The sequence below is a fragment of the Suillus discolor genome, assembly GCF_016758755.1.
Source record: "Suillus discolor strain FC423 chromosome Unknown F5147scaffold_130, whole genome shotgun sequence".
In the NCBI taxonomy this organism is placed as follows: domain Eukaryota; kingdom Fungi; phylum Basidiomycota; class Agaricomycetes; order Boletales; family Suillaceae; genus Suillus; species Suillus discolor.
Window position 1 is genome coordinate 14,422 of NW_024541377.1, and position 21,596 is coordinate 36,017.

At 46.9% G+C, this 21,596-nt stretch overlaps 9 protein-coding genes across 9 annotated transcripts; 4 read left to right on the forward strand and 5 right to left on the reverse strand.

Moving 5' to 3' along the window:
- Nucleotides 1-711: 711 nt before the first annotated feature.
- Nucleotides 712-1,185, forward strand: F5147DRAFT_541762 (uncharacterized protein; the record flags this gene model as incomplete). The annotated part of the gene is made up of 2 exons (XM_041430249.1): nt 712-828; nt 877-1,185. Coding segments are annotated over 2 exons (426 nt in total), but the record flags the coding sequence as incomplete, so codon positions are not given.
- Nucleotides 1,186-3,719: 2,534 nt separating this feature from the next.
- On the reverse strand, nt 3,720-4,061 carry F5147DRAFT_588027 (uncharacterized protein; the record flags this gene model as incomplete). Its single annotated transcript, XM_041432050.1, has 1 exon — nt 3,720-4,061. A coding segment is annotated over one exon (342 nt), but the record flags the coding sequence as incomplete, so codon positions are not given.
- A 69-nt stretch (nt 4,062-4,130) lies between these two features.
- On the reverse strand, nt 4,131-4,704 carry F5147DRAFT_588031 (uncharacterized protein; the record flags this gene model as incomplete). Its single annotated transcript, XM_041432052.1, is given in 2 exon segments — nt 4,131-4,438; nt 4,458-4,704. The coding sequence occupies 2 exon segments, from the start codon at nt 4,702-4,704 to the stop codon at nt 4,131-4,133; spliced, it is 555 nt and encodes a 184-aa protein (XP_041285263.1).
- A 790-nt stretch (nt 4,705-5,494) lies between these two features.
- On the reverse strand, nt 5,495-5,926 carry F5147DRAFT_588029 (uncharacterized protein; the record flags this gene model as incomplete). The annotated part of the gene is made up of 1 exon (XM_041432051.1): nt 5,495-5,926. The coding sequence occupies one exon, from the start codon at nt 5,924-5,926 to the stop codon at nt 5,495-5,497; it is 432 nt and encodes a 143-aa protein (XP_041285264.1).
- Nucleotides 5,927-7,350: 1,424 nt separating this feature from the next.
- Nucleotides 7,351-8,044, reverse strand: F5147DRAFT_781255 (uncharacterized protein; the record flags this gene model as incomplete). Its single annotated transcript, XM_041442601.1, has 2 exons — nt 7,351-7,557; nt 7,598-8,044. 2 exons carry the CDS (start codon nt 8,042-8,044, stop codon nt 7,351-7,353), a joined length of 654 nt encoding a protein of 217 aa, XP_041285265.1.
- Nucleotides 8,045-8,759: 715 nt separating this feature from the next.
- Nucleotides 8,760-9,718, reverse strand: F5147DRAFT_781256 (uncharacterized protein; the record flags this gene model as incomplete). The annotated part of the gene is made up of 2 exons (XM_041442602.1): nt 8,760-9,428; nt 9,482-9,718. 2 exons carry the CDS (start codon nt 9,716-9,718, stop codon nt 8,760-8,762), a joined length of 906 nt encoding a protein of 301 aa, XP_041285266.1.
- A 767-nt stretch (nt 9,719-10,485) lies between these two features.
- Nucleotides 10,486-11,720, forward strand: F5147DRAFT_781257 (casein kinase I isoform delta; the record flags this gene model as incomplete). The annotated part of the gene is made up of 4 exons (XM_041442603.1): nt 10,486-10,558; nt 10,620-10,894; nt 10,945-11,585; nt 11,642-11,720. 4 exons carry the CDS (start codon nt 10,486-10,488, stop codon nt 11,718-11,720), a joined length of 1,068 nt encoding a protein of 355 aa, XP_041285267.1.
- A 4,563-nt stretch (nt 11,721-16,283) lies between these two features.
- On the forward strand, nt 16,284-18,544 carry F5147DRAFT_790609 (uncharacterized protein; the record flags this gene model as incomplete). Its single annotated transcript, XM_041443045.1, has 10 exons — nt 16,284-16,292; nt 16,343-16,628; nt 16,683-16,748; nt 16,817-16,931; nt 17,172-17,185; nt 17,238-17,326; nt 17,595-17,894; nt 17,943-18,128; nt 18,295-18,361; nt 18,507-18,544. The coding sequence occupies 10 exons, from the start codon at nt 16,284-16,286 to the stop codon at nt 18,542-18,544; spliced, it is 1,170 nt and encodes a 389-aa protein (XP_041285268.1).
- A 1,532-nt stretch (nt 18,545-20,076) lies between these two features.
- F5147DRAFT_748515 (uncharacterized protein) lies at nt 20,077-21,515 on the forward strand (the record flags this gene model as incomplete). Its single annotated transcript, XM_041440077.1, has 7 exons — nt 20,077-20,094; nt 20,522-20,656; nt 20,734-20,917; nt 20,938-20,942; nt 21,085-21,157; nt 21,213-21,325; nt 21,453-21,515. 7 exons carry the CDS (start codon nt 20,077-20,079, stop codon nt 21,513-21,515), a joined length of 591 nt encoding a protein of 196 aa, XP_041285269.1.
- Between the last annotated feature and the right edge of the window lie 81 nt (nt 21,516-21,596).

The window sequence follows — 21,596 nt, forward strand, 5'->3', positions numbered from 1 at the left end:
TCACCAAGGAGCTCAACCCCAAAATTGGGAGCGCTGTCATTGAAGAGCTCGTGCTCCTTGTCAGAGGACCGGGAAAGTGGAGTCGAGAATGGTAATTCACCCGATGCAAGGGTTGCTTGAAGTTCGGCGAATAAGTCTGGACATCCTCCTTCAAATTCAAAAGTGCGATGGCCGATTATCTTTTTCACGAGCTCTGACAATGTATCAGAGTCCGTGTCATCTGACACCATAACAGGTGCTGCAGGTGGTAGTATACCAGACTGTGCGACAGCGAGTGGCACATCAGAAGTGTCGTCTATATCCATGAAAGAGTCATCAGCATTGAAAGAGATATCGGTGTCGGCAGCAGCTAGTGGCGATTCAGACTCCATGCGAATGACATTGGCACCCTTCTTGCCCTGGACCGAATGCGAAAGTCTCATCCTCGTATGTCGCTCCATGAAGTATCTAATGTGATGAGTATGGATTCCTTGTAGAGTGTGCTTCTTGACATGTCGCAGTTCCATTGTACGATAAATACCATTTTTCCGAGGGCACACTGTGCAGAGGATGCGCTTTTGAGTAGTATCGCAGAACTGCAGAACTGTGCCACCAAATAAGCATGTATATATATGTGTGTGAGATGAAGGGGGAAAGCATACCAGTGCTGTCAACAAGATCAGCTGAATTCACCATCAGGACTGTTTTCTGATTACCGGTGCGCAACAGCCTGTCCAGATTACAGTCTCTATTGCAGATGAATATGGGACCTTTGCCTTGCCAGTTGTGGAAGCTGTATCAATGGATCTCTGCTCCAGTGCTGGATATTTGACGCCCTCAGACGATGCTGTGAGTCTACGGTCTTCGCAATTTCTTTTGAAAATTTACATTGCGCAGTCAGTCTGCAGTCATGGCCACGATGATTTTCCTGTGCTCCCATATGACACTCTTATTCCATTCCTGCCCCTTCAACACTTTGACTACGCTGACCAGGCTAAATGGGCCTCGCTGATGAAGGATATCGAAGCATGGCTCGTTGATCAGGTGAATTGCCAAATGCAGCTGTGGACATGGGGACGCGATGCGTTTTGGCTTGCTTTCATTGCGGCATATCCATCATTCCCAGGGGGCTCGTGGCCAAAGTGGGATTCCCGAATTCCATTGGAGGGTACGTTCATTGAGCAGTGGTTAGAACGGTCAGGTGATGTCGCTATGACGGGGGATCGAGGTGCTATGAATGTATTGCCTGACATCTGGGCTGAGTTTTGTAAACATGCTGCCCTGTTCTTTCCTCATCCTCTCGTCGCTTCTGATTGACTCCAAGATGCTTTTCCTCCTGCAGTCTTAGTCTGTTAGATACTTATCAATATCAATACATATTTTGTGTATATACTACAGTACAGTGCTTATCTGCAATGCATACCTTGTTGTACTCTTTTGATTGATCCGATTGCACCACCAGGACACTTCAAAGGGATTTAAAAGAACCACCCGTCCGTCAATCTTCAAGTGTGCAGAGGAATTAATGGTGAGTGTCACGTACAGAGGTCACTTAGATATCAGTACGAGCTCTGTCATAGGTCTGCCACAGGTATGCCGCCCGAGCTGCACCATATGACTCATTCCGATGTGTCTGACATGTGTGACTTCGAGGTCCGCACAAGCCCAGAATTGGGCAGCAATATAGCAATAATCAAGGTATTGCCCAGGATCGGGACAAAAGCTCTCAAAAGGACCAGATCTGTAAGCTTTACAGGAACAATTTATTATTTATGGGCCCAAGTGTGTATTTGAACTCATATCCACCTGGTTGTCAGGCGTTTAAAATCCTTTTTGCGCTAGCTCGGTTTCGCCCAAAGTGGCAGTTGGCGGTGTACTTTTCTCTCGGTTGAGCCAAAACAACATTTACGAATGCATGCCCTGAGCTATACCCAATCCGAGTTGTTTAGAACAACTTTCAAACTCATTGTCAGTAACTCAACTCTTTTAGATGGATACTGCCCATGCTTCTGACGATGCCAAGCTGCTCGCAACATCCTTGTACTGGCTCTCCTATCAACTTATAAGCACCTTCACTGCACACACAACAAGTACTGAGAAAACAGTTCGCCGTTTTCATGGAGTCACGGCGCACGCAGTATTGCCGAAAATGATATGTACTCGGCTCCGAAGGCTCCAGTACGCTTAAAAGAGATGAGTCCTTATCAAGATCGATCTGTTGTACGTATCTTTTGACTCATCCACAATCATTTCTTTTTTTTTTTTTTTTTTGGAAAAGCGAGTTTATTATTCAGCAACTGACACTGTCTAGTCCTAAATAAACACTTATAGCGATGCACTGGCGTCATCCGAGGAAAAATGCTACTTATGCACACTCCATTATTGGGAGTAGTGTGGGGCTCCGTATACTACCTGGACACTTCGGTCTGTGGGGGCCAGGGTAGTTTAATACCCACTAAAACCTCTAGGGCGGTCACCCAGTCTTTTCCCATTTCGTATTTGTCATTGTTTATTTCGATTACATCAGCCCATGTATGGTAGATTTGTGACGTCATTTTGGTTGATCGCTTTGTTTTGCACGCTGTCACTCGGTCTAGTTGTAGTCTCTGGTTTATGATATTCATCCATCGTTTCATGACGTGTTCATCGGTATGTGCTTGGTCTCTAATGACACGTTCGCACCTTATTACCCATATAAGGTATGCTGATTCTGAAATTAAGATCCTTAGGAGGCGCGATGCCCCTTTTGTTGTTGTATCGCGTATCTGGTTGTTTTCGTTGAGGGCTTGTGTGTTCTTCGGGAGCGATATGTTGCCGCTTCCTAATATGAGTCCCAGTGAGGGTTCGGGCCATGGGCTATGTTTATTTGGCCAGAGGTTCTTCGCTAGGCTCCATATTTGCTTTCTTATTGGGTTGGTGCATTGGGTCAGTATGTGTTCCATTGATTCTGGTTCTTCTCCACAGGATTGGCATTGCGCTCGGTGCCCGAAATTGGGTATCTGTGTCCAGAAATCTCCGATGCGGAAGGCATTGTTTAACATTTTGTATATGAAGATTTGGACTTTTTTGGATAGGTCATTGTTTCGGCATCCTTGCCATATCGTTTCATCTGTCTCCAGTGTTTTGGTTAGCGCTTCAACGGCGTATCTTGTAATGTCTAGCATGCCTAAGGTCGGTCTTTTGTAGTCTATTTGTTTCTTTATTATTAACACTTTATAGGCTGTTTTTTGTTTGATTTTCGACAATTTTGTGCCTTGGAGGTCAAAATTTTGTGGTACATATGTATCGATGATGTCGGTGGTCGCTTTCGATGCACCGTTTTGGGCGAGTAGGTCAGCTTTTTCATTTCCCTTTACTTGACTGTGTCCCTTAACCCATTGGAAGCTTGTTGGTGCCGAGCGCCGTCATAGCTGGTACGCTATTGCTTTGAATATTTGGGTGTTTGCCACATCAATCCACCCATTATTCTCCCAATCGTCGAGGTGGGTGTTTAGGCCGTTTATTACATACTTGGAGTCTGTTACTATTTTAACAGGTGTTAGTGGATTTGCGGTTTGCAGTGCTACTAGTACTGCCACAAGTTCTCCTATTTGGTTTGAATGGTGCGTCCCGGGCATGCTAATTTCACGATTCATTGGGTGATTCTCGTCGATCCAGATTCCTCCTCCGCACTTTGTGTTATACTTGCCGTTATTGGTACAGGAGCCGTCTGTGAAGATGGTGAGTGTGTTGTCGTTCGTTTATCTTCCATTGAGTGGGACACATAGTCTGTAAGCAGGTATTTCTATCGGTCTCGATGAGTCTACGAAAATGCGAAAGCAGTCTGTCAGGCTGTTCCGGATTGTGATGGAGGGATTGAAGAGGATTTCTCCCTGTGGTTGTGTGCGAGCTTGTGTGTTTTTTTCTAGGTGTCTGTGTGTTAGTGTTAAGTGGTCTTTTTTAGGAGTCGTATTGGGGTTATATTTTGGTAGGAGGCTATCTAGTATGTGTTGTGCGGTCTTTGCACATTGATGGGGGTTCTTACATCCCACTAGTCTGTCGTTGATGCAGTCGGTGCATGTACATGTGGCTTGCGGTTGGTGAGGAATTTGGTTTGTTATTTGTTCGGCAGTATTTCTTAAGTGTTTTACTGATGTCACTCGGTGTGTTTGTCATAGGCAGTTGTTTTTTGTTTTATGGTAGGTTCTTGGTGGAGCGCCCATGTGTAACCAGGCTGGGAGTTGGTCTTTGAGATTTTCGGAGATCTTCAGAGGTGCGAAGCTTACGTGGTGTTTTCTAGTGATCTTTAACATGTTTGTTATCATATACGGCAGCTTATTTGCTCTTTTACCCTTGGCAGGAGGGTTCCAGGATGATAGGAAAGTACGTAGGTCAGTGTTATTGGTGATTCCTTCTGGTTTCAATGTGTTGATTATGGTGTCAGCGACAAAAGCCCATGTTGGTCTACGAGCCGTTATGTCTGTTACAGTCACTACGACGTACCGTCGTAACAATGTCCATGTAGGCTTGTAGCCATGTTATGTCTATTGCTTCGTTTCTTACTTTGACATTTAGAAGACCAAGGCCTCCTTCAGCGATGGGATGTTCTAGTTGTCCCATGCTTATTGGTGAGGTTGTCTTTCCATCCCATATAAAGTTTCTGATTATTTTGGTGATGGCGTTCTCAATACTTTTAGGCATTCCTTGTGCCTTTGTGAGGAATTGCGTCATTCCGCCGACTACCATTTGGATGATCAATTTCTTCCCATCGAGGGAGGGGTGTCCCATATTCCATCTGTTAAGGTTGTTTTCGATCTTCATTAGTGTCGGTTCCCAGGATGCTGCTTGTTCTGTCTCGTTGCCTATCCAGGCCCAAAGTAATCTTATAGGGTTGCCATCTTTGGCTATTCTGACTTGGTCTTGCCACGGTGCGTCAAGGTTGTTTAGTTTTCTATTTTGTATTACTGAGGAGCGGTGTTCCTTGGTTTCAATAGGTAATATTTCGGTTTTTTCCATGTTGAATTTCGCGCCTGATGCTGTGCACCAGGTTTGTAGTATTGTTTCTAAGTCTGAGTATTTGTCATCTTTTGAGAGGTATATCGTGGTATCATCTGCATACATATTGACCTTTACTCGTTCTCATACGCCAGGGATTTGGTATCCTTTCACTTTTGGGGAGTTTCGTATTGCGCAGGCCAGAGGTTCTATCACTAAGTCGAATAACAGGCAGGATAGTGGGTCGCCTTGTCTCACTCCACGTGTTACTTGGAACGGTGAGCTGAGGAAACTGTTTATTGCTACTCGTGTATATGCTGATTGATATAAGGTTTTTACAGTATTTATGAACATGCATGGGAGGTTAAAGGCTTCTAGTGTTTCGAGTAGGTAAGAGTGTTGAATTCTGTCATACGCTTTTTCTTGATCTAAGGCTACAATTGCGCCATTTTCTTCCATTAGGTCAGCGTATGTCTTTGGTCAGTTGTATGGCGAGGGCTTTGGTGAGTATCTTATAATCTGTGTTCAGTAATGTTATTGGTCAGTAGTTTTCTATTCTAGTGCGGTCTTTTTTCTTATATAACGGGCACATCCAACCTAGGGTGAAGTCCAAGTCTTGGTTGACTCCGTGAAGTTGGATATCGTTCATTACGATGGTGAGTGTTTTGATTATATTGAAACCTGGTTGGTTTTTCTTACTCGCTTCTGTATATTTGTCGTGCAGGTGTTTCCATAGCTCGTATGGGATTCCGTCAATACCAGTGGCACTACCTGATTTTGAGGACATTAGTGCATTGAGAACGTGTTCTTCTTGTAAGAGTTCATTGAGTTGGTTAGTTTGTGTTTCGATTTTCTGACTTGCCGGTATTTCTGCTAGTGATGTTCTTCTCGCATTCTGCTGGGTCTGGTCATGGTGATGGGAGTTGTTGGTCATTTGTATGTTTTCGTGGTATGTTCTAGCTATTTCTGCCATTTCTTCTGATTTTGTGGTGTAGTTGTTGGTTCCAGGTACGTGTAGTCTGTATATTATATCTCTTGGTTTTTTGACTATTTATTTTTGACCAGTATTTGCTTATTTTTTCACCTTGTGACATCCATTGCGACTGGGCTTTTAGCTGGGCTCTTTTGTTTTGCTTCCTTTGTAAGTGGTCTATTTCTTTTTCGATGATAATACAGTTTATTCTAGTATTTTCAGAGGAGTCTATGTTGTTTAAGTTTGTTGTTTTTCGTAGGTCTTTCATTAGGGTCCGTATTCGTTGGTTAACTCGTCCTAGGTGTATTTTCAGAGTTTCTTTCGCTAAGTCGGTTACCTTCGTTTTGAAGATATTCCAGGATTTTTGCGGGTTGTATGTGTTGTCTTGTACGTTCATTTCCTCCATTGTTTGTTGGTTTTCAATCCCTAGTTTAACGATCCTTTTGATTAGGGTTTCGTCTGTCATTATCCCTATTGGCCACGACCATCTTCCCTTCCCTATGTGCGGTAGTCCGGGTGGTGCGAATCTCGCCAACACCATGTGGTGGTCTGTCGGGATATGGCTGATGTGTGAGTCCCAGTCCATCATGCTTTCTACATGGCGTGTTGAGGTGTAGATTCTGTCTAGGCATGATTGAGTATTGTGATTGCTACTGAAGGTGAACATTCTTCGGTTTGGGTTTTCGATGCGCCATGTGTCTTGTAGGTTTAGTGTTGATCTCGGTAATGGTTACGGGGTGCGTGTCTTTCATTGGTGGTGTTCTGTTGCGTTAAGTTTTGTGGCACCAGGTTAGGTACCATAGGAGTGTTTCCACCTCCGAACTCTCGTGTAGCGTCTTCGAGGGTGGGCCCGGTGGCTTGAAGCCCAACTTCTCTGCTTCTCGAGAGGAGAAAACCAGGACCGTGAAAGCTACCGTGGGGGGGGGGGGGGGGGTTGTGTTACTTTGTGGAGGGGTGGTCGTGTTACCAGCAGCTTCTGAAACAACCATTAGGAAGAGGGGGCTGTCATATCCCGGGCAACCACGGTGGACGTATGCTCATGCTTTCAGAGGTAGGTATCCCATTACCTTTCTCATCTGGCGGTGGCTTAAGCTTCTCAGCGTGGCGGGTCCTTGACCTAAATAGGTCTCCGCTGTTGGCAATTGCCGTCGAGGCTACCAAAGCTTTCCTGTCCTGCGGGGCAGTCAGTATATTTGGGCTTTGGGTTAGGGGGGTCCAGAGTGCGCCTCGGCAAACTGTGTGAATCAAGTAGATAATCTATCATTTAGGATTTAGATTATCGTAGATTAGGTTTTCAATTTTAAGAGTTTTCGGGGAGCGCTTATTGATTTTGTGGTGTGACACGTTTGCAGGGCTCGTGAGCGTATTGTTAGTTTGTTTATCACGCTGTGTGAGACATCAGGCATGTGACGGAATGAATGTGATTATTGCGTGTTGACGAGGAAGGCTGGGTAGGTAGGGTTATATGATGTATGTGCTCTGTCTAAGGCAAAAACTGAGGAGGGGGAGGTGTATGTAATGGTGGTGGTGGTTCTCGGCTGCATATGTAATGCATTCGTCAGGTTATATACTTGGATGCTCGGGAGGATCTTGTTAGGTGCTTCGCCCCTGTCTGCCACCTCTACCTCTTCCTAGTTGGCGGGATCCATTTGAGGAGGTCCTGTTCCCCACCTTCGGGCCGTTCCAGTTTGGAGTGAGGGGGAAAGGGCACAAGCCGCGAGGGTGCGTGAGAGAATGGCATATTTGGCATGCGAAGAGCGCTGTAGCGACTCCGCAGCCGTCCAGGTTGGTGGGGTAAATGAGGGAGCTAAGGTAGAGTCTGAGGTCAGTCCATGTTTTCGCGTCGTTGGTGGGACTCGTAGCGAAAATGTTGAAGCATGGGACTGAGAGTCCTCCAGGTAACTTGAAATTGAGGGTCTCGGCTCGGCAAGACACAATGAAGTCCCTGGTAGCTTTGTAGATCATCTCATCATCAGGTAGCCCGCATTTAGAGAAGAAGCTTTCTATGCGGTTGTAGGTCTTGTCTTGCGCCCAAGTCTCTTGGATGGCTTGGAGGACAGTGGCTGCGTCCAGTGTTGTAAAGCCGGATAGTCCGAAGAGGAGATCTGGGGGGTTCATGCAGTTAAAGGGTAGTGTTACAGGGATCTGTAACACCTACTAGAGCCCCAGCTCTCCCTACACCTGCCCCCGCTCTGCTAGACTCCCCGCGCGGCGATGCGTCGCCTGCGCCTAGAAAGACAGCGGTCTGGACCGCTATGACCCCGCCTCAAGGCGCTATGACCCCGCCTGATGCTATGATCCCGCCCCTGGCCTAGACGGCCTTGTACCTGGTCCATGAAGGCTGTACGCCTCATGGTAACCCTAGATCAGCGCATGTATACAGCATGTCGCTTCATGAAGACCCGGAGCGCTTGGCGCTTCCTGTACCTATGCGCAGCTGCCCTTGGCGCCGCATGTATGATCAAGAGGTTAAGCCTCATGTACTCTATCTCACCTCATGTCTGGTTATCTTAGATGTACGATATACTATAGATTACAGACTGAGCTTGAACACCTACATACCTTATGTATAAGTAGGCACATTGTTGTAGATTGATCTTTACTTTAATCTACTAGGTTCTACCAAGAACTTGCTCATCTTAGCTTAACCGCTTCCTTGTGTGAGACCGCACTTCAGAGTCGCTCCCATACGCCTCTGCACGTATCCGCTAGCCCTGCATCTCGACGAGCGCCGTCTTACCGAGATCGCCGGAGGAATCCTTGACGTTCCGTCAAGGCCAGACCACGCTCAGCTTCAGTAGAGTCACTCGACTCGTCGCTGAGAAGACCTATCCTAGTTCCCACTACGCCGACCTACAGTCGACGTAACAGGTAGGGCTTCGAACGTGATGTCCATTGTAGACCATATACGTTGTCTCAGGATAAAGTCCTTGGTCTCATTGGAGACATTATGAACTAGGAACCCGTTTGGAAGGTTCTTGGCTCCTTTTCCCCCCTGGGGTTGTGGGGGAGAGACGCGGATGGTGTGGGGGTCTTTGTTGAGGGACTCTGCGATTGTTGTGATATTGGCGCGAATGCGCTCCGCGATTATGGCGGCCCTCTCAACTACATCTTTTCCTGAGTGATCAAAAACCCTGACCATAAACTTCGGATGTTCAACTTGAAACCAGGCGAGTAGGACTTTATTCTCTAAGTGGTCGAAGACTTGCATGGAATGCGACATGTACACTTTAAGGAATCCTCCAGTTGGGGCTTGGGTGAACTGAGGGAGGGAGATGGCGTGGTTCATGCTGTTTTGACTTAGCACAGACCTGTTCATATCTGCTAATGCTAGGTGTGCCAAGATAGATTGCTCCTCGGGGGTCAGGATGTGGTCTGTGGTTGGGCTGGTGGAGTCATTCATGGTATGGTCTACTGCGGGATTGCTGGGGGCGTGTATGGAGTTTGCGAGACCATTGGACATTGGTTCGTTGTTGCACGGATTGGATATTTTAACGCTGAACTCCCGGAATACCAGGAGGTCAGGGTTAAGTGGGTGAACGCGGTCTGTAGTACCTGAGGGGGTCGGTGTATCAGGGGGGGAGCATGGGCTCGGGGGGATGGTGGAGAGGGGGGGTCAGGTATGTAAGGGATAAGGTCCATAGCACGTTCTAGATCTTCTTCTGGCAGGACGTCGGGGGGAAAGAACTTTGGCCTGGACCTGGATGGTTGAGATGATGTGCAGGGGGTGGAGGGGTAAGGGCAGGTGGCCTGGGATATGGCCTTGAGGGAAGTGGGTTCTTTCTCTTTCATCTTAGGTTGGACGGGGAGATAAGTTGGTGGGGGGTGGGGTTTTTATACCTTTTCTTGGGCGCAATGTCCCTTGTTTGTTATATGCCAAGGTGGGTCGGTATTGGCGTCGTGGCCGATGTAATTTCGGTTTTCGTGTTGGCTGTGTGCTATCTGAGTTTTGCCGGTGGGTGTTAGTTTCATATGGGGGTTGTTAGCGGTGATATGCGTTAGTGAGAGGATGGCTTGTGTTCACTTTTACGTGCATCACTTGCTGTGTTCTCTCTTGGCGTCGTTTTGACGTCAGTTATGTTCTTAAATGTTTCTTGATTGAGTATGATTAGTTTCGGTTAACCTAGGCCTGTGAGTAGTTTTCATTGTGTTTTCATTGTGTTTTTCTACGTGTCAGTGCTTTCATTGGTTGGGGACGGCTGACGGCGGCCTTGGAGTTTAGGGCTGTATCATTGTTCCTGCAGTTCATATATGTTATTAGTACAACCGCAGCTCGGCTATGGCCCGCTCCGGCTTGGCGTTTATCGGTTTGTACTAATTTTGGCTATCCTAGTGAGCCAAACTACTTATATATAGTTTGGTCTGGTTTGTTAGCCGTTTGGAGTCCCACAAACCAACTGTAAGCCAAAAATAATCAACAGCGGCTCGAGCTGGCTTAAGGCCAGCTCAAGCTGATTTATAAATACGAAATCACGTCTCTGTTGAAGTCTCATTCCCGGTTAGTTTGACTGTTGCTCCTCGAGGCCTCAAGGCTCAAGTTATCTCATAGTATGCCCACCATGAACCATAAGGTCCCAATACGAATTGACGGTAGATTCAGACTCGGAGATGTTTTAGGATCCGGTTCATACGGTGTGTTGTTCACAAGCTGACTATAATTATAAAAAATTAACATACTATGGACCCTACTTAGCTGTTGTGTACCATGCTCGGAACATCATCAAAGATGATGCAGTTGCCATCAAACTCGAATCCATCACAGCCCAGCCATCTTCTGTACAGCGTAAATACGCCATTCTGAAACGACTTGAAGGTGGAGTTGGGATACCCTGTGCTCTCTGGTTCGGTCGAGAATCAACATATCATGCGTTGGTTCTCGGCCTCCTTGGGCCATCACTGCATGATCTTTTCCTTGCACATGATCGAAAATTTAGCCTTCATACTGTTGTCAATCTAGGAATCCAACTGGTCAGTCGGTTCATGCTGGGTTGTTGCAGATAGGCTAACCCATTTTCCAGCTCTCACGTCTTGAGTACATCCACTCAAACAATTATGTTCACTGCAATATCAAACCGCAGAATGTCTTGGTGGGCCTTGGCCATTTGAAGCACACTGCATTTATAATCGATTTCGGTATCGCAAAGGAATACTGGGACACTGCAACCAGAGTCCATATTCCCTTTCGTCAGAATCAACGTCTCACTGGCACTCCTGCCTTCGCTTCAATCAACAACCACTTAGGAGTTGACCTGGGTCGTCATGACGACCTTGAATCGCTTACATACATGTTGATCTATCTATTACGCGGCTCCCTCCCATGGCTAACTAGTGACGACGAGAAACTCTCCAGCTCTTCCATACTGGAGCACAAGGTCAACACCACCATTGAAGTCTTATGCGATGGAATTCCCGTTGAATTTGCAAGTGTTCTCATCTACACACGCTCTCTTGCGTTCTCGGAAGACCCTGACTATGGGCGTCTTTGTTCATTGCTTTGTGGTCTTCAAGCCACCTTGGCTGCGCCATCTACATGCTCACTGGATATCAGCATGCCTGATAATCACATCACACGTCACCCTCCAATCTCCAATGAACACTGGATGGCCGAGGCGGCCCCATGTCTGCCAGATGCAACACCACTTCGCAGATCTACTCGTGTGTGAGTATTCTGTCTCATTTTCCCATTCACAATCTGAAGCTAATGTGATTTTGAAGTTCACACCAACGTGCTGCCTCTCCCATGCACCCAACTGCACTGCGGAAAAAGCCATTAGTTGCTGGATCACGCTGTTGAATATGTCTTTCTATCTCTACATAACCGTACAGCGTACAAGTCTTGTAACAATGTGTTTCTCATAGGTTTCAAACCGTTCAATGTGGTCAAACACATGTCAACAAATTTGATCATCTTGATTCTAGGCCTCTTAATTCTAGGCCTGATTCCTGAGTCCTGACTCCCGAGGGCCGACTCCACGCTGAGTCACGCAGCTTCTTATCTTTTTCCCACCCTACCATCTCCTTGCCCGTCCTCCTTGCAACTTGCAAGTGCTGTTTTTCTGCAAATCGGTCAGCCTGCTACAAAAAAAAACTTGTCCTGGACACCTGTACCTTACTCCTGAAGTCTGAGTCCCAACATCTACAAGTTTCACCTTATTGAATCATTCACCATCATGACCAACCTCCTGGATGACACATGGGGGATTTTCCACAAACACCCCAATCCCCTTGCACTGTATTAAATGCTCAATCAATCAGTCATCGACTCCTGGAATGAAGGTAAGCATTAACTCGCTTGACCCATTGGTTGATATTTGAAACACGTGTTCAGTGACCGTCAAACCACCCACCCTGACAACCATGGCAAACCCTGGCAAACATGAGATGTCCCTTTCGCTGGATGTCCTTGCTATATTGCAATCTGGCTTCTGGACAGCCAGTTGACTCTGCGGATGTAGGTAAGCTGTACTGTGCTCAATATAACCAACTGATTGCGAGATCTAGGATACATCAGAATGCACGTCTTATGGCATTGGTATCCCTCTCATTGGGTAAGGTAGTGGGCATTGGGGAAACCCCACACATATATTGTGCTGCCTAGGACCACTTGAATGAACAAGATCTTACGGTACGTACCCTGTGCATACATTCAGTTGTCCCCCTGGTGTCATATCACAATTAATAATGTTGTTCAGACCTTCGCTTGTGCGTACACGTTGGATTTGTCATTAGTTGACTCAGCACTGGTGTTTCCCCGCTGTTTCCCCTGACGAAGATACATAAAGACTGTGTCTTTGAATCTTTACTGTCACTCAAACATGCCTCCTCATCGACGAGGGCAGAAGTCTCAAGTTACCACTGTGCCTACTCATGCTGCTGTAACTCCTACTGCCGCTGCTCCAATTGATGCTACCCCCATTGTTACTCCCATCACTGCCACTATTGCGCCCATCGCTGCCACTGTTGCGCCCATCGCTGCTACTGTTGCACCCATCGCTGCCGCTGTTGCATTAAATGTAACTATGCTTCAACACCCTCAATGGCAACGGCAACTGCCCCTGAGGTTCCGCAATAATAGCCCAGTTCGTACTGGCACTAGTCGCACGCCAGATGATGGAGAATACATTGACATTGGCAATGTCTCCGGGGATGAAGAAGATAACTTGCCTGCACCCAGCGTTAGGGCTCCTCCAGTTCCCAGCCCTCTGCAGACAGTCACTAGTACCATCTACTCAACCCAAGTCGATCCCTTGGCTACGGGTGTCCGAGGAACACAGCCTAAAAGCACTGCAGATGTCAATTACTTCTTCAGGGAAGATTCAGCTACTAAACGCAAGATTTGCCGAATCTGCGAGTGAGTTTTGCGTCTGCAATTATTTTGTTCTTTCTTACGGCCTTGTCCAGGGAGTTGCAGGAGATGGACAGTTCACACCAGGTTATGTCGTATAAGCACTCAACCGGCACTTCTGCCCGTCGTACTCATGCTTTCTATCACCACACTGACGTTTTCCTGCAAGAGGCGGAGCGCCTACGCTGGCCTATCTACGTACAGCCACTCAATGAGCGACTTGCTGAAGGGTGGACTTTGGCAGCTATCCGTGAAAGGCTCCGGGACCCTGCATATCACATTGAGTCACTCGGTACCATCCCTAATCAGGGACACGGCAATTTTCCGCCTGGAACCACCTTATCTCCGGACAATTATATCCCAGATTTCAGCATCAATGAGATGCACCGTCAGTTGGTGAAATTCATAGTTGCGGACGATCAGGCAAGTTGATATTTACTTTCTACGTGCCCTTGCTAATTCATTTTCTGCAGGCAATAATTGTTATCGAATGTGTGGAGTTTCGACGCCTGATACATTTTTTGCGGAGGGATTTGACCGATTCAGACATTCCCCACCGCACAAAACTTCGTGAGCTCATAATCATTGTGTGGCAGGAGTATTTCCAGGTGTTGAAAGGTGATCTTGCCGTGAGTGTCTAGTTATCAAGAATCCCACCATACATCTTATGTATTTACAGAGGGCGCAAGGAAAAATATTCTTTACATCTGACCTCTGGTCTGATCAGAAACTCCGCCCCTTCATGGCACTCACCGCTCACTGGATTGCCAAGGAAGAGCAGACATCAGTGCTCGTCTTGAAGGCAGCCTTGATTGCGTTTCACCATGTTCCAGGAAGTCATACCGGCAAATCTCTTGGATCAGTAATACTGCATCTCCTTGATCGTGCTGATGTTGCAAAGGATGTGAGTGTTCAGCTGTACCATATGATGTGCTCTGACTTCGTTTAGCCTGGACACTTCACTTTGGACAACGCAGCAAACAATCAAACATGCATGAAGGAGCTCTCAAACTTACTCGAAGAACGCAAGATCAAATATGATCCAATCAAAAACAGAATTCCTTGTTTTCCACACATGATCGGCATTTGCGTGAAACATATTGTTGACGACTATGCGACAGCAGATTTCTCATCCGTGGAGAATACCTGGAATGTTTGTGGTCAGATTGTCGACAAGAATGAGTATGTTGGCGCCATCACCAGTAAAGCTCTCGAACAGGCCAGAAATCTTGTGCGTTCCATTTGTGCATCAAACCAACGATGTTCGACTTTTAGGGATACCATCGTGATAGGTAATGAAAACGATTGGTTCCGAGGAGACACAGGCGAGCCTATAAAGCTCCCTACAGTCAAACTCCTGCTCGATGAGCCAACCCGCTGGGATTCGGTTTATGTTATGCTCAATCGTCTATGCAATCTACGTCAGGTGAGGTTTCATCTCACTGAATATTTGTGGTGGGCTAACCATTGCCCAGGCGGTTGATATGTTCTTCGAGTTTCCCAATCAACGCTCTATATACGACAAAAAGTTAAGTCCAATAGAATGGCACTTCCTACAGGACTTCGAAGTAATTCTGGAGGTCAGTATTGACATCTTCATAACCTACATTGCATTTAACCTTGTGATTTCAGCCCCCCCACAGAGCTCAGCAATCCATGTCGAGCGAGAGCACTCCCATGTTGGGTCGTACGGTTCCAGCATTCGAAAGCTTGCTTGAGGATTGGAAGCAGGTGGCCAATAGCGCCCCGCACTGTGCACCACTCATCAACATTGGCTTGACTTGGGCGGAGAAGTATGACGACAGGATGTCCTGCACAAATGCATATGCCGTTGCGATGTGTCAGTCCCTCGCATTTTTATCAAATTTGATGTCTTATGATCGGTTTATAGTTGTTGATCCCACATGCCAAATGTCATGGGCTACAGATCATTGGGATGAGAACCGGGTAAAGTCAGCCAAGGAATTCATTCTCAAACTAGTACGTCTATCTAGCTAGCAACAGCATGTGCTCATATGTCCTGTAGATGCATGTCAAGAGAGCACAGCGGACCTCCAATATACCGGCTCCAACCCAATGACCCTCAAGACTACAATCACGCACGCTAGGCTCCCGTATCTACGGACTTCGTGAGGGGGATGCACTGCCGGTTTGCGATGATATCGTCCAGACAATCGATCAGGAGTTTGGGGCTTATAGCACAGCTAATATCAGCCCCAAGGGAACAAATATACTCTCCTTCTGGCAGGTGAGAGTCATCTCCGTCCAGTGACGTATTTTGTTGTTGACCACGCGATTTTGACCAGATGTCTGAGGGGATGTTCCCAACGGTTTACGCCGTTGCTATGGACTACCTCCCAATCCAGGCATCTGCTGTTCCCTGTGAGCGAGTGTTCTCATCGAGCAGCGAAACATACACAAAGAGGCGTAACTGCATCAGCCCGATCCTCATGGAGGCGCTACAGATGGTGAAGTTTTCCTTTAAAAAAGAGCGACTTAATTTCACGAAAGGTTGGGCAGCATCGCAATGGGCCATGGAAACTGCAATGGTATCTGACAATAGCTCCGATGAGCTTTTGGGACCTGTCTCAAATGGACCTACAGATGACAGCCATGCATATGACGCTGTTCTCAAAGCCATCGCAGAGCATGAGTGCGATGACATCGACAACGAGGTTGTCGTCTATGATACCTGACATCTCCTTGATCTTTTATTTTTGTTTCTCACTTTTTGTTTACCATCACGCACCTTATGATTCTTCTTGCATTGTGTTTGCATATTGAATTTCAGTTGTTATCTGACAGTCTCCTCGTCTAGGCAATCCGGATATTCGTCAGTTCACTACTGGGTAAGATTCTTGATATATGTTGAGCTCAAGGATCGCCCTTCTCCTCAGGTGAAGCTAGGTTGTCGAGGATTTTGAAGGTTCCGTTTGGGCATTATCTTGCCCGTACCAGAGAGTGCCTATTGCCACTATATCCCCATCATTGGATACCCTGTGAGTGCTCCCTATGACTATTGTGAGGCTCTCATTCATATCTTAGGCTCACTTTCTGACTGGCATTCGCAGATTTCCGCCCCGACGATGTACTACACGACGATTCCACTTGTCTCTGAGAGACCTAACATCAGGCGCTGGGATGCCTCAAATTGCGTGATCGGATGCGTCCAGACTCCTGAGGAGGTTGGGCTCATCGTACAAAACTTGAGGGCTTATGCTCGCTGGGGGTTCAGAGGGAGATGCAGTAGGCTGCTTGGGAACACGCTGGCCCTTCACCTTTGGCGGTTTAGACTTGGGAGACTTTGGAGTTTGTGGAGAAGCGGCTGCCAGAGGAGTGGGAGCAGTGTGTGGTTCAGTAAGTGCAATGATGTATTTTTGTTGGTATCATCGATAACTGAGCAATCATTAGGTGTTGTCTGCGTTTCGGAGCTCCCGCGTTTCCAGGAACACAACTTGGTGGCATCCCATCATAGCAGTACGTCTGCCACCCATGCACCTGTGGTTGTGTCGAAAGGCTGAAATTGGAGTCCATTATCCACACAGACTTTGGTGTCCAGCGCAGGAATGGGAATGTCGCTGTAATGACAATTCGCCTTCCTGGCTGTTGGTATTGTCAATATAGTGGTAGCCGCAATAACGATGAAGCATTTTTCAGGGGGTAAGTGTGTTTATTACCATGCATCATATATGGCATTGACGTAATGAATGACGGTCAATTCAAAACACTTGAGCTGCATCGCGTTGAGAATGAAGACAAACTTTGGTCAAAATTAAAGGAGGAGGAAAGTACCGTGCTTACCCCATCTCACCAAGCCTGTTAATGAGTGACAATCAGGTTCGGGAAAACGTTTCCGTCAGAGCGTTGTTCGTGGACAATTTGTCGGAATCCGTTTTGAAGATGCTGGGGACAAAGTTCGTACTCCTTGGCAGGCTTCAACTTCGGCACTGAAATTTCCTTTTTTAGGTATAACATCGAGCCATTTTTCTTTTCATCCTCCACAAACTGGATACCCTCGTGATACCGGGAAGACGTTCAACATGGAGAGGGGGATCGTACGTTTGATGACTGCCTTTTGGTCCAGAGGTTGCTAACCTGTTATTCCGGGTAGATATCACAGTTATCCTCCCTTTTATTCGGACCACGGGGAAGAAAAGGAAGCCACAATTAACTCCTAGCTTATCCGGTATGAGTTTGTCATTTGTTCGATAGTCGACCGTTTCTCATCACAAAACATACAGAACGGAATAGGAAAGATACCATAGATGTCATGCTACCCCTTCAGTTAGACAACGGTAATTCGCACTTGCTTTTACCGCACAGTTTTGTCTGAGTCCTTTCATAGGCGAACATGTCCATGACCTTCTCATCGATCTTCTGGCAATTCATATGATTCGAAGCAAGGATTCCGCTACAATCATATCGTATCATCCTGTGCTGCATGATTGCACTACTGCCGAGCGCTTGCATCAGGTTATGGCACGCGCAGGTGGAAGTGTTTACTGGAATAAAATATTCAAGGCATCTGAAGATCCAACCTTTTTCTTTCTGGCAATCTTGTGGTACGCGCTGTATGTGTGGGATGAGGCATTTGAAGTGCTGTATAACCGCATCAAGAATGTGGTATGTACGCAGTCTGTCCGAATTGTGGGGAATGCTCATCATGTCCAGGAGGTAATCTTGAACGGCCACGACTTCACTGCTATGTTTGACCTCAACTATATTCTTGTGAAGACCTCGAACGTATGCGATAAACTTTCTGCAAGCTTCTCTTTGTCTGTGTACCTAATGTCTTCAAACGATCAAGGGCGGAAGCTCTGCGGACTAAAAGACACTCCCAAAGCGTCAATCTACTTGGTACGTCTGCTCTTGACATCACGCTACCCCCGGCTCAAACGAAGCTTTCTCAACGCCCTTTTCACCCATCTCTTCACCGGCCCTTCGCCCACTGCTCCCTCGACTCCCTCAACTCCCTTGACGTTTCTTCTCTCCCTCATTTGCAATAATCTTCGGCTTCGCAAAGCCCTTATCTCTGCTTCCTCCGCCCGGATCCTGCGAGCGTGATCCACGCTACCATACAGCTAAATCGGGTAAGTTTTTCGAACATCGGATCAAAACATTGACTTACATCGACTTGGGGGCCCATATCGAATGACGATTGTCGATATCGGATACAAGTTTAGATTCTAGCGTGTGTTGTAGACAGACGTTAGCGCTGCCTAATTTGGAACCTAGGCCCTGGGCCTTGGGCCTTCGCTATTATTGTCACTTAATGTATTTACTATTTATAAATCAATACAAATATATCATATATCTATTCTAATTTTAAATGTGGCTGGAGCTGGCTTGAAGGCCTATGAAACGGCTCAAATGACCGGACCGAGCCACGTATTACATAAGCTTAATTTGGTACACAGCTAACCTAATTATAGCTCCGCTCTCGGCTAAAGCCGGCCACAAGCCAGAGCTGCGGCAACACTATATGTTATAGATTGATTTAGTATATGGCCAGTTGGTTCTGTGAGCTATGACTGCTCTACCTTGCCCGCGTTTTTAAGCGTGGGAAGATTCGTCCATGGTGATGGTACGAAAACAAGGGCCCCCCACAATCATTTCTTGATCAGTGCATGGTTCCTTCCACGGTTGTCTTTTATTCCCCGAGCGCCTTAACATTTCGAATAACCTTCTCTGGCTTACGACAAGGTTTTCCGTCAGTCTTTCGAACTAAGCCTGAGTTCTTCCATGCTAGTTTCTGGTATGAGCCTGTGCAATTCGTAACAGAGGTCTGGAAGTAAGTAGCACCTTCTTTGAGACAGTTGATTCAACCTAACCATATATAGTAGCGTTTTTTTGCGTTTGCGCCTCTGAGCACGCTACCGCCACCACGTTGATCGATTCCTGGCTAGTTCCGGGTTACTCATAAGAGATAGCAAGGTGCATGCTGTGGGCGTAAAACCCATCTTCTTAAGCCACCTCTCAAACGAATGTAGATGGAGTATTCGGCTGACGATATTGCAGCAACCAGGATTTTGCAGTACTTGGCGGTTTGTCGCTTCCTTAATATCAATAACAAGATAATAACTGATACACCATGGGTGGCCACTAGTACATATGCAGTGCGCGCTGTCTGAATATCTTCGTTCTGACTCTAACGTGACGACTAAGCGGCATTGATTACATTCTGGATACGCTTGTCCTGATCTATTCCTGTCCACCATCAAACCTGTTAATCCAGACCTATGACTATATTTGTTCACTTCACGACGAGGCAAGTAATGTGCTTGTTCCACGGGATGCCTTGGTTTGGATATTGAAATAATCTGTTCAAAGTGGACATTCCTACTTCGGTCGCGCTGGACCAAGGTAAAATGCCTCTACGTCACTGCACGATACGTACCCTTTTTCCTCATCGCTGCGGACATATGTCGTGCGTTCGTTTCCAGCACACATCCCCCGATACTGAATTGACATGCTGTGGTTAATGACCTTGACACCGAATGAGAACTCCAAGGTATGTGAACGTGCAGCAGACTTCCACTGATGACGACACTTACTGCATGACCTGGCTAGGCATGCAAGATGTTCATCACTATTTACTCATGTGCGTGTATGGCACATACTACACACGCGTTCTTACTGAGCGCTATTATTTCCACACTTAGGTTTTGCAGTGATATCACTCACTTGCTCTGAATGTATTTCTCCTGCCTCGCGATACAAACGTGCTCCTCATGCAATTCGTCCAGGCTTTTTTGTGCTCAGAACATATGCACTCTGCAGCAACAATAGAATCGTACTCGTAGCTATGCCGTCGACCTTTTTTGTGAGTCTCGTGCCCTCACCACACCCAAGCGTGTGATCGTTAACTTGGTCAGGCCATTCATCGGCATCTGGTTTAGTGCTATTGCCACTTCTCAATATTGTCTGTGCTCTCATCTTCCCCCATTAGCATTCGCACGTATTCACTCCACTCCAGTTTCAACTAGCGCGATCCTGGGCATCACAGGCATCACAGGTTGTTACCGGACTTCAAGCAGTATCCAATTATACCTGCCGTTCATTCTCTTGTTTGTGTTTCGACTGGGTACACATCGTCGGGAACCGACATACATTATAAATGCACGCTGACCAACGCTCTCCCCAGGACTGGTCTCCCTCACACTCATACGTGCCGTACGGAACTGGCGGCCGACTAGATACCCTCTATATGCTACCTTGGTGAACGGTTATCACCACCTCGGTGCACTTAGTGGTCCAAAGCGACATATACATGTGGCGAAGCAGCATGCCTAGCCACGCTCGGCAAGCACGCAGAAGTGAAGAAGCGTATGGAACGCGTCCAGGGGCTGAGGCAGAAAATCGCGGGGAAGAGCATTCCTATCGAGGTACGTCCTTGTTTTGATGTCTCCTCCCTTTCATCTCGCTATCCACCTCAAAACAACTCAACTCCCAAAACACACAGAAATTCGTCGCCCGCAAAGCCCGTAAATATCTAGCCCAATCCGACACACTTCTCCTCCCAGCCCTAGAGCTAGCTTATGTATTCCATGCGATTGCGCATGCGCCCAGGGAGGTTATTGTGAGGGAGATGATTCCTGCTGTTGGTGATGCTTTGAGAGAACCGGGGTTAGCGCTTTCATCTGAGGGTGAGGCTTTTTTGTGGTAGCTTTTGTGTTTGTGCCTTTGGGGTCTTCCTCTTCGCTCTGGGAGTCTATCCTTGTTGACACACATCCCTCTCGTTACAGGACCCGGATGCTGAACTCGAGCCTGATGAAAGATCCCTGTCTCGCCAGAGGATGCGCGCACGTATTAGGAGCGCGCGTTCCGCGCTGTCTTCGAGCACGGACCTGACATCGAGTTGGACCATTATATCGTGTATTACGCACGTGAGTCGGTCTTGTTCTGTCATTTGGTGAGACATTGCCGACACTTTTATTATAGATTTCGAGTATGGTAGGTTGCTAGCGCGATCAGGCGACAAGGACGGTGCGAGGACGCATTTTAATCTTGTTTTGTCTGGAAAGCTGCTTGAGGTGAATGCTGCGGGACGAAAGGTACGGATGCGTTTGCTATTTAATCATGTCGCTGATGTATGTCACTTTTTCAGGGTAAATACAGTTTAGAGGTACGAAAATAGGAGTGAACGAATGTGACTTGACACTTACGCTCTCATCATTACAGAACGCACTTCACGTGAGGACGAATGCGGCGCTAGAAGCACTAGACCAGAACCGACTGTTGTGATACCCAGGGCGACGGACCCTGTTTGAAGAAATATATATTCGTATATCTATTGATACGCGCTGACTTTCCGTGTGTTTTCTG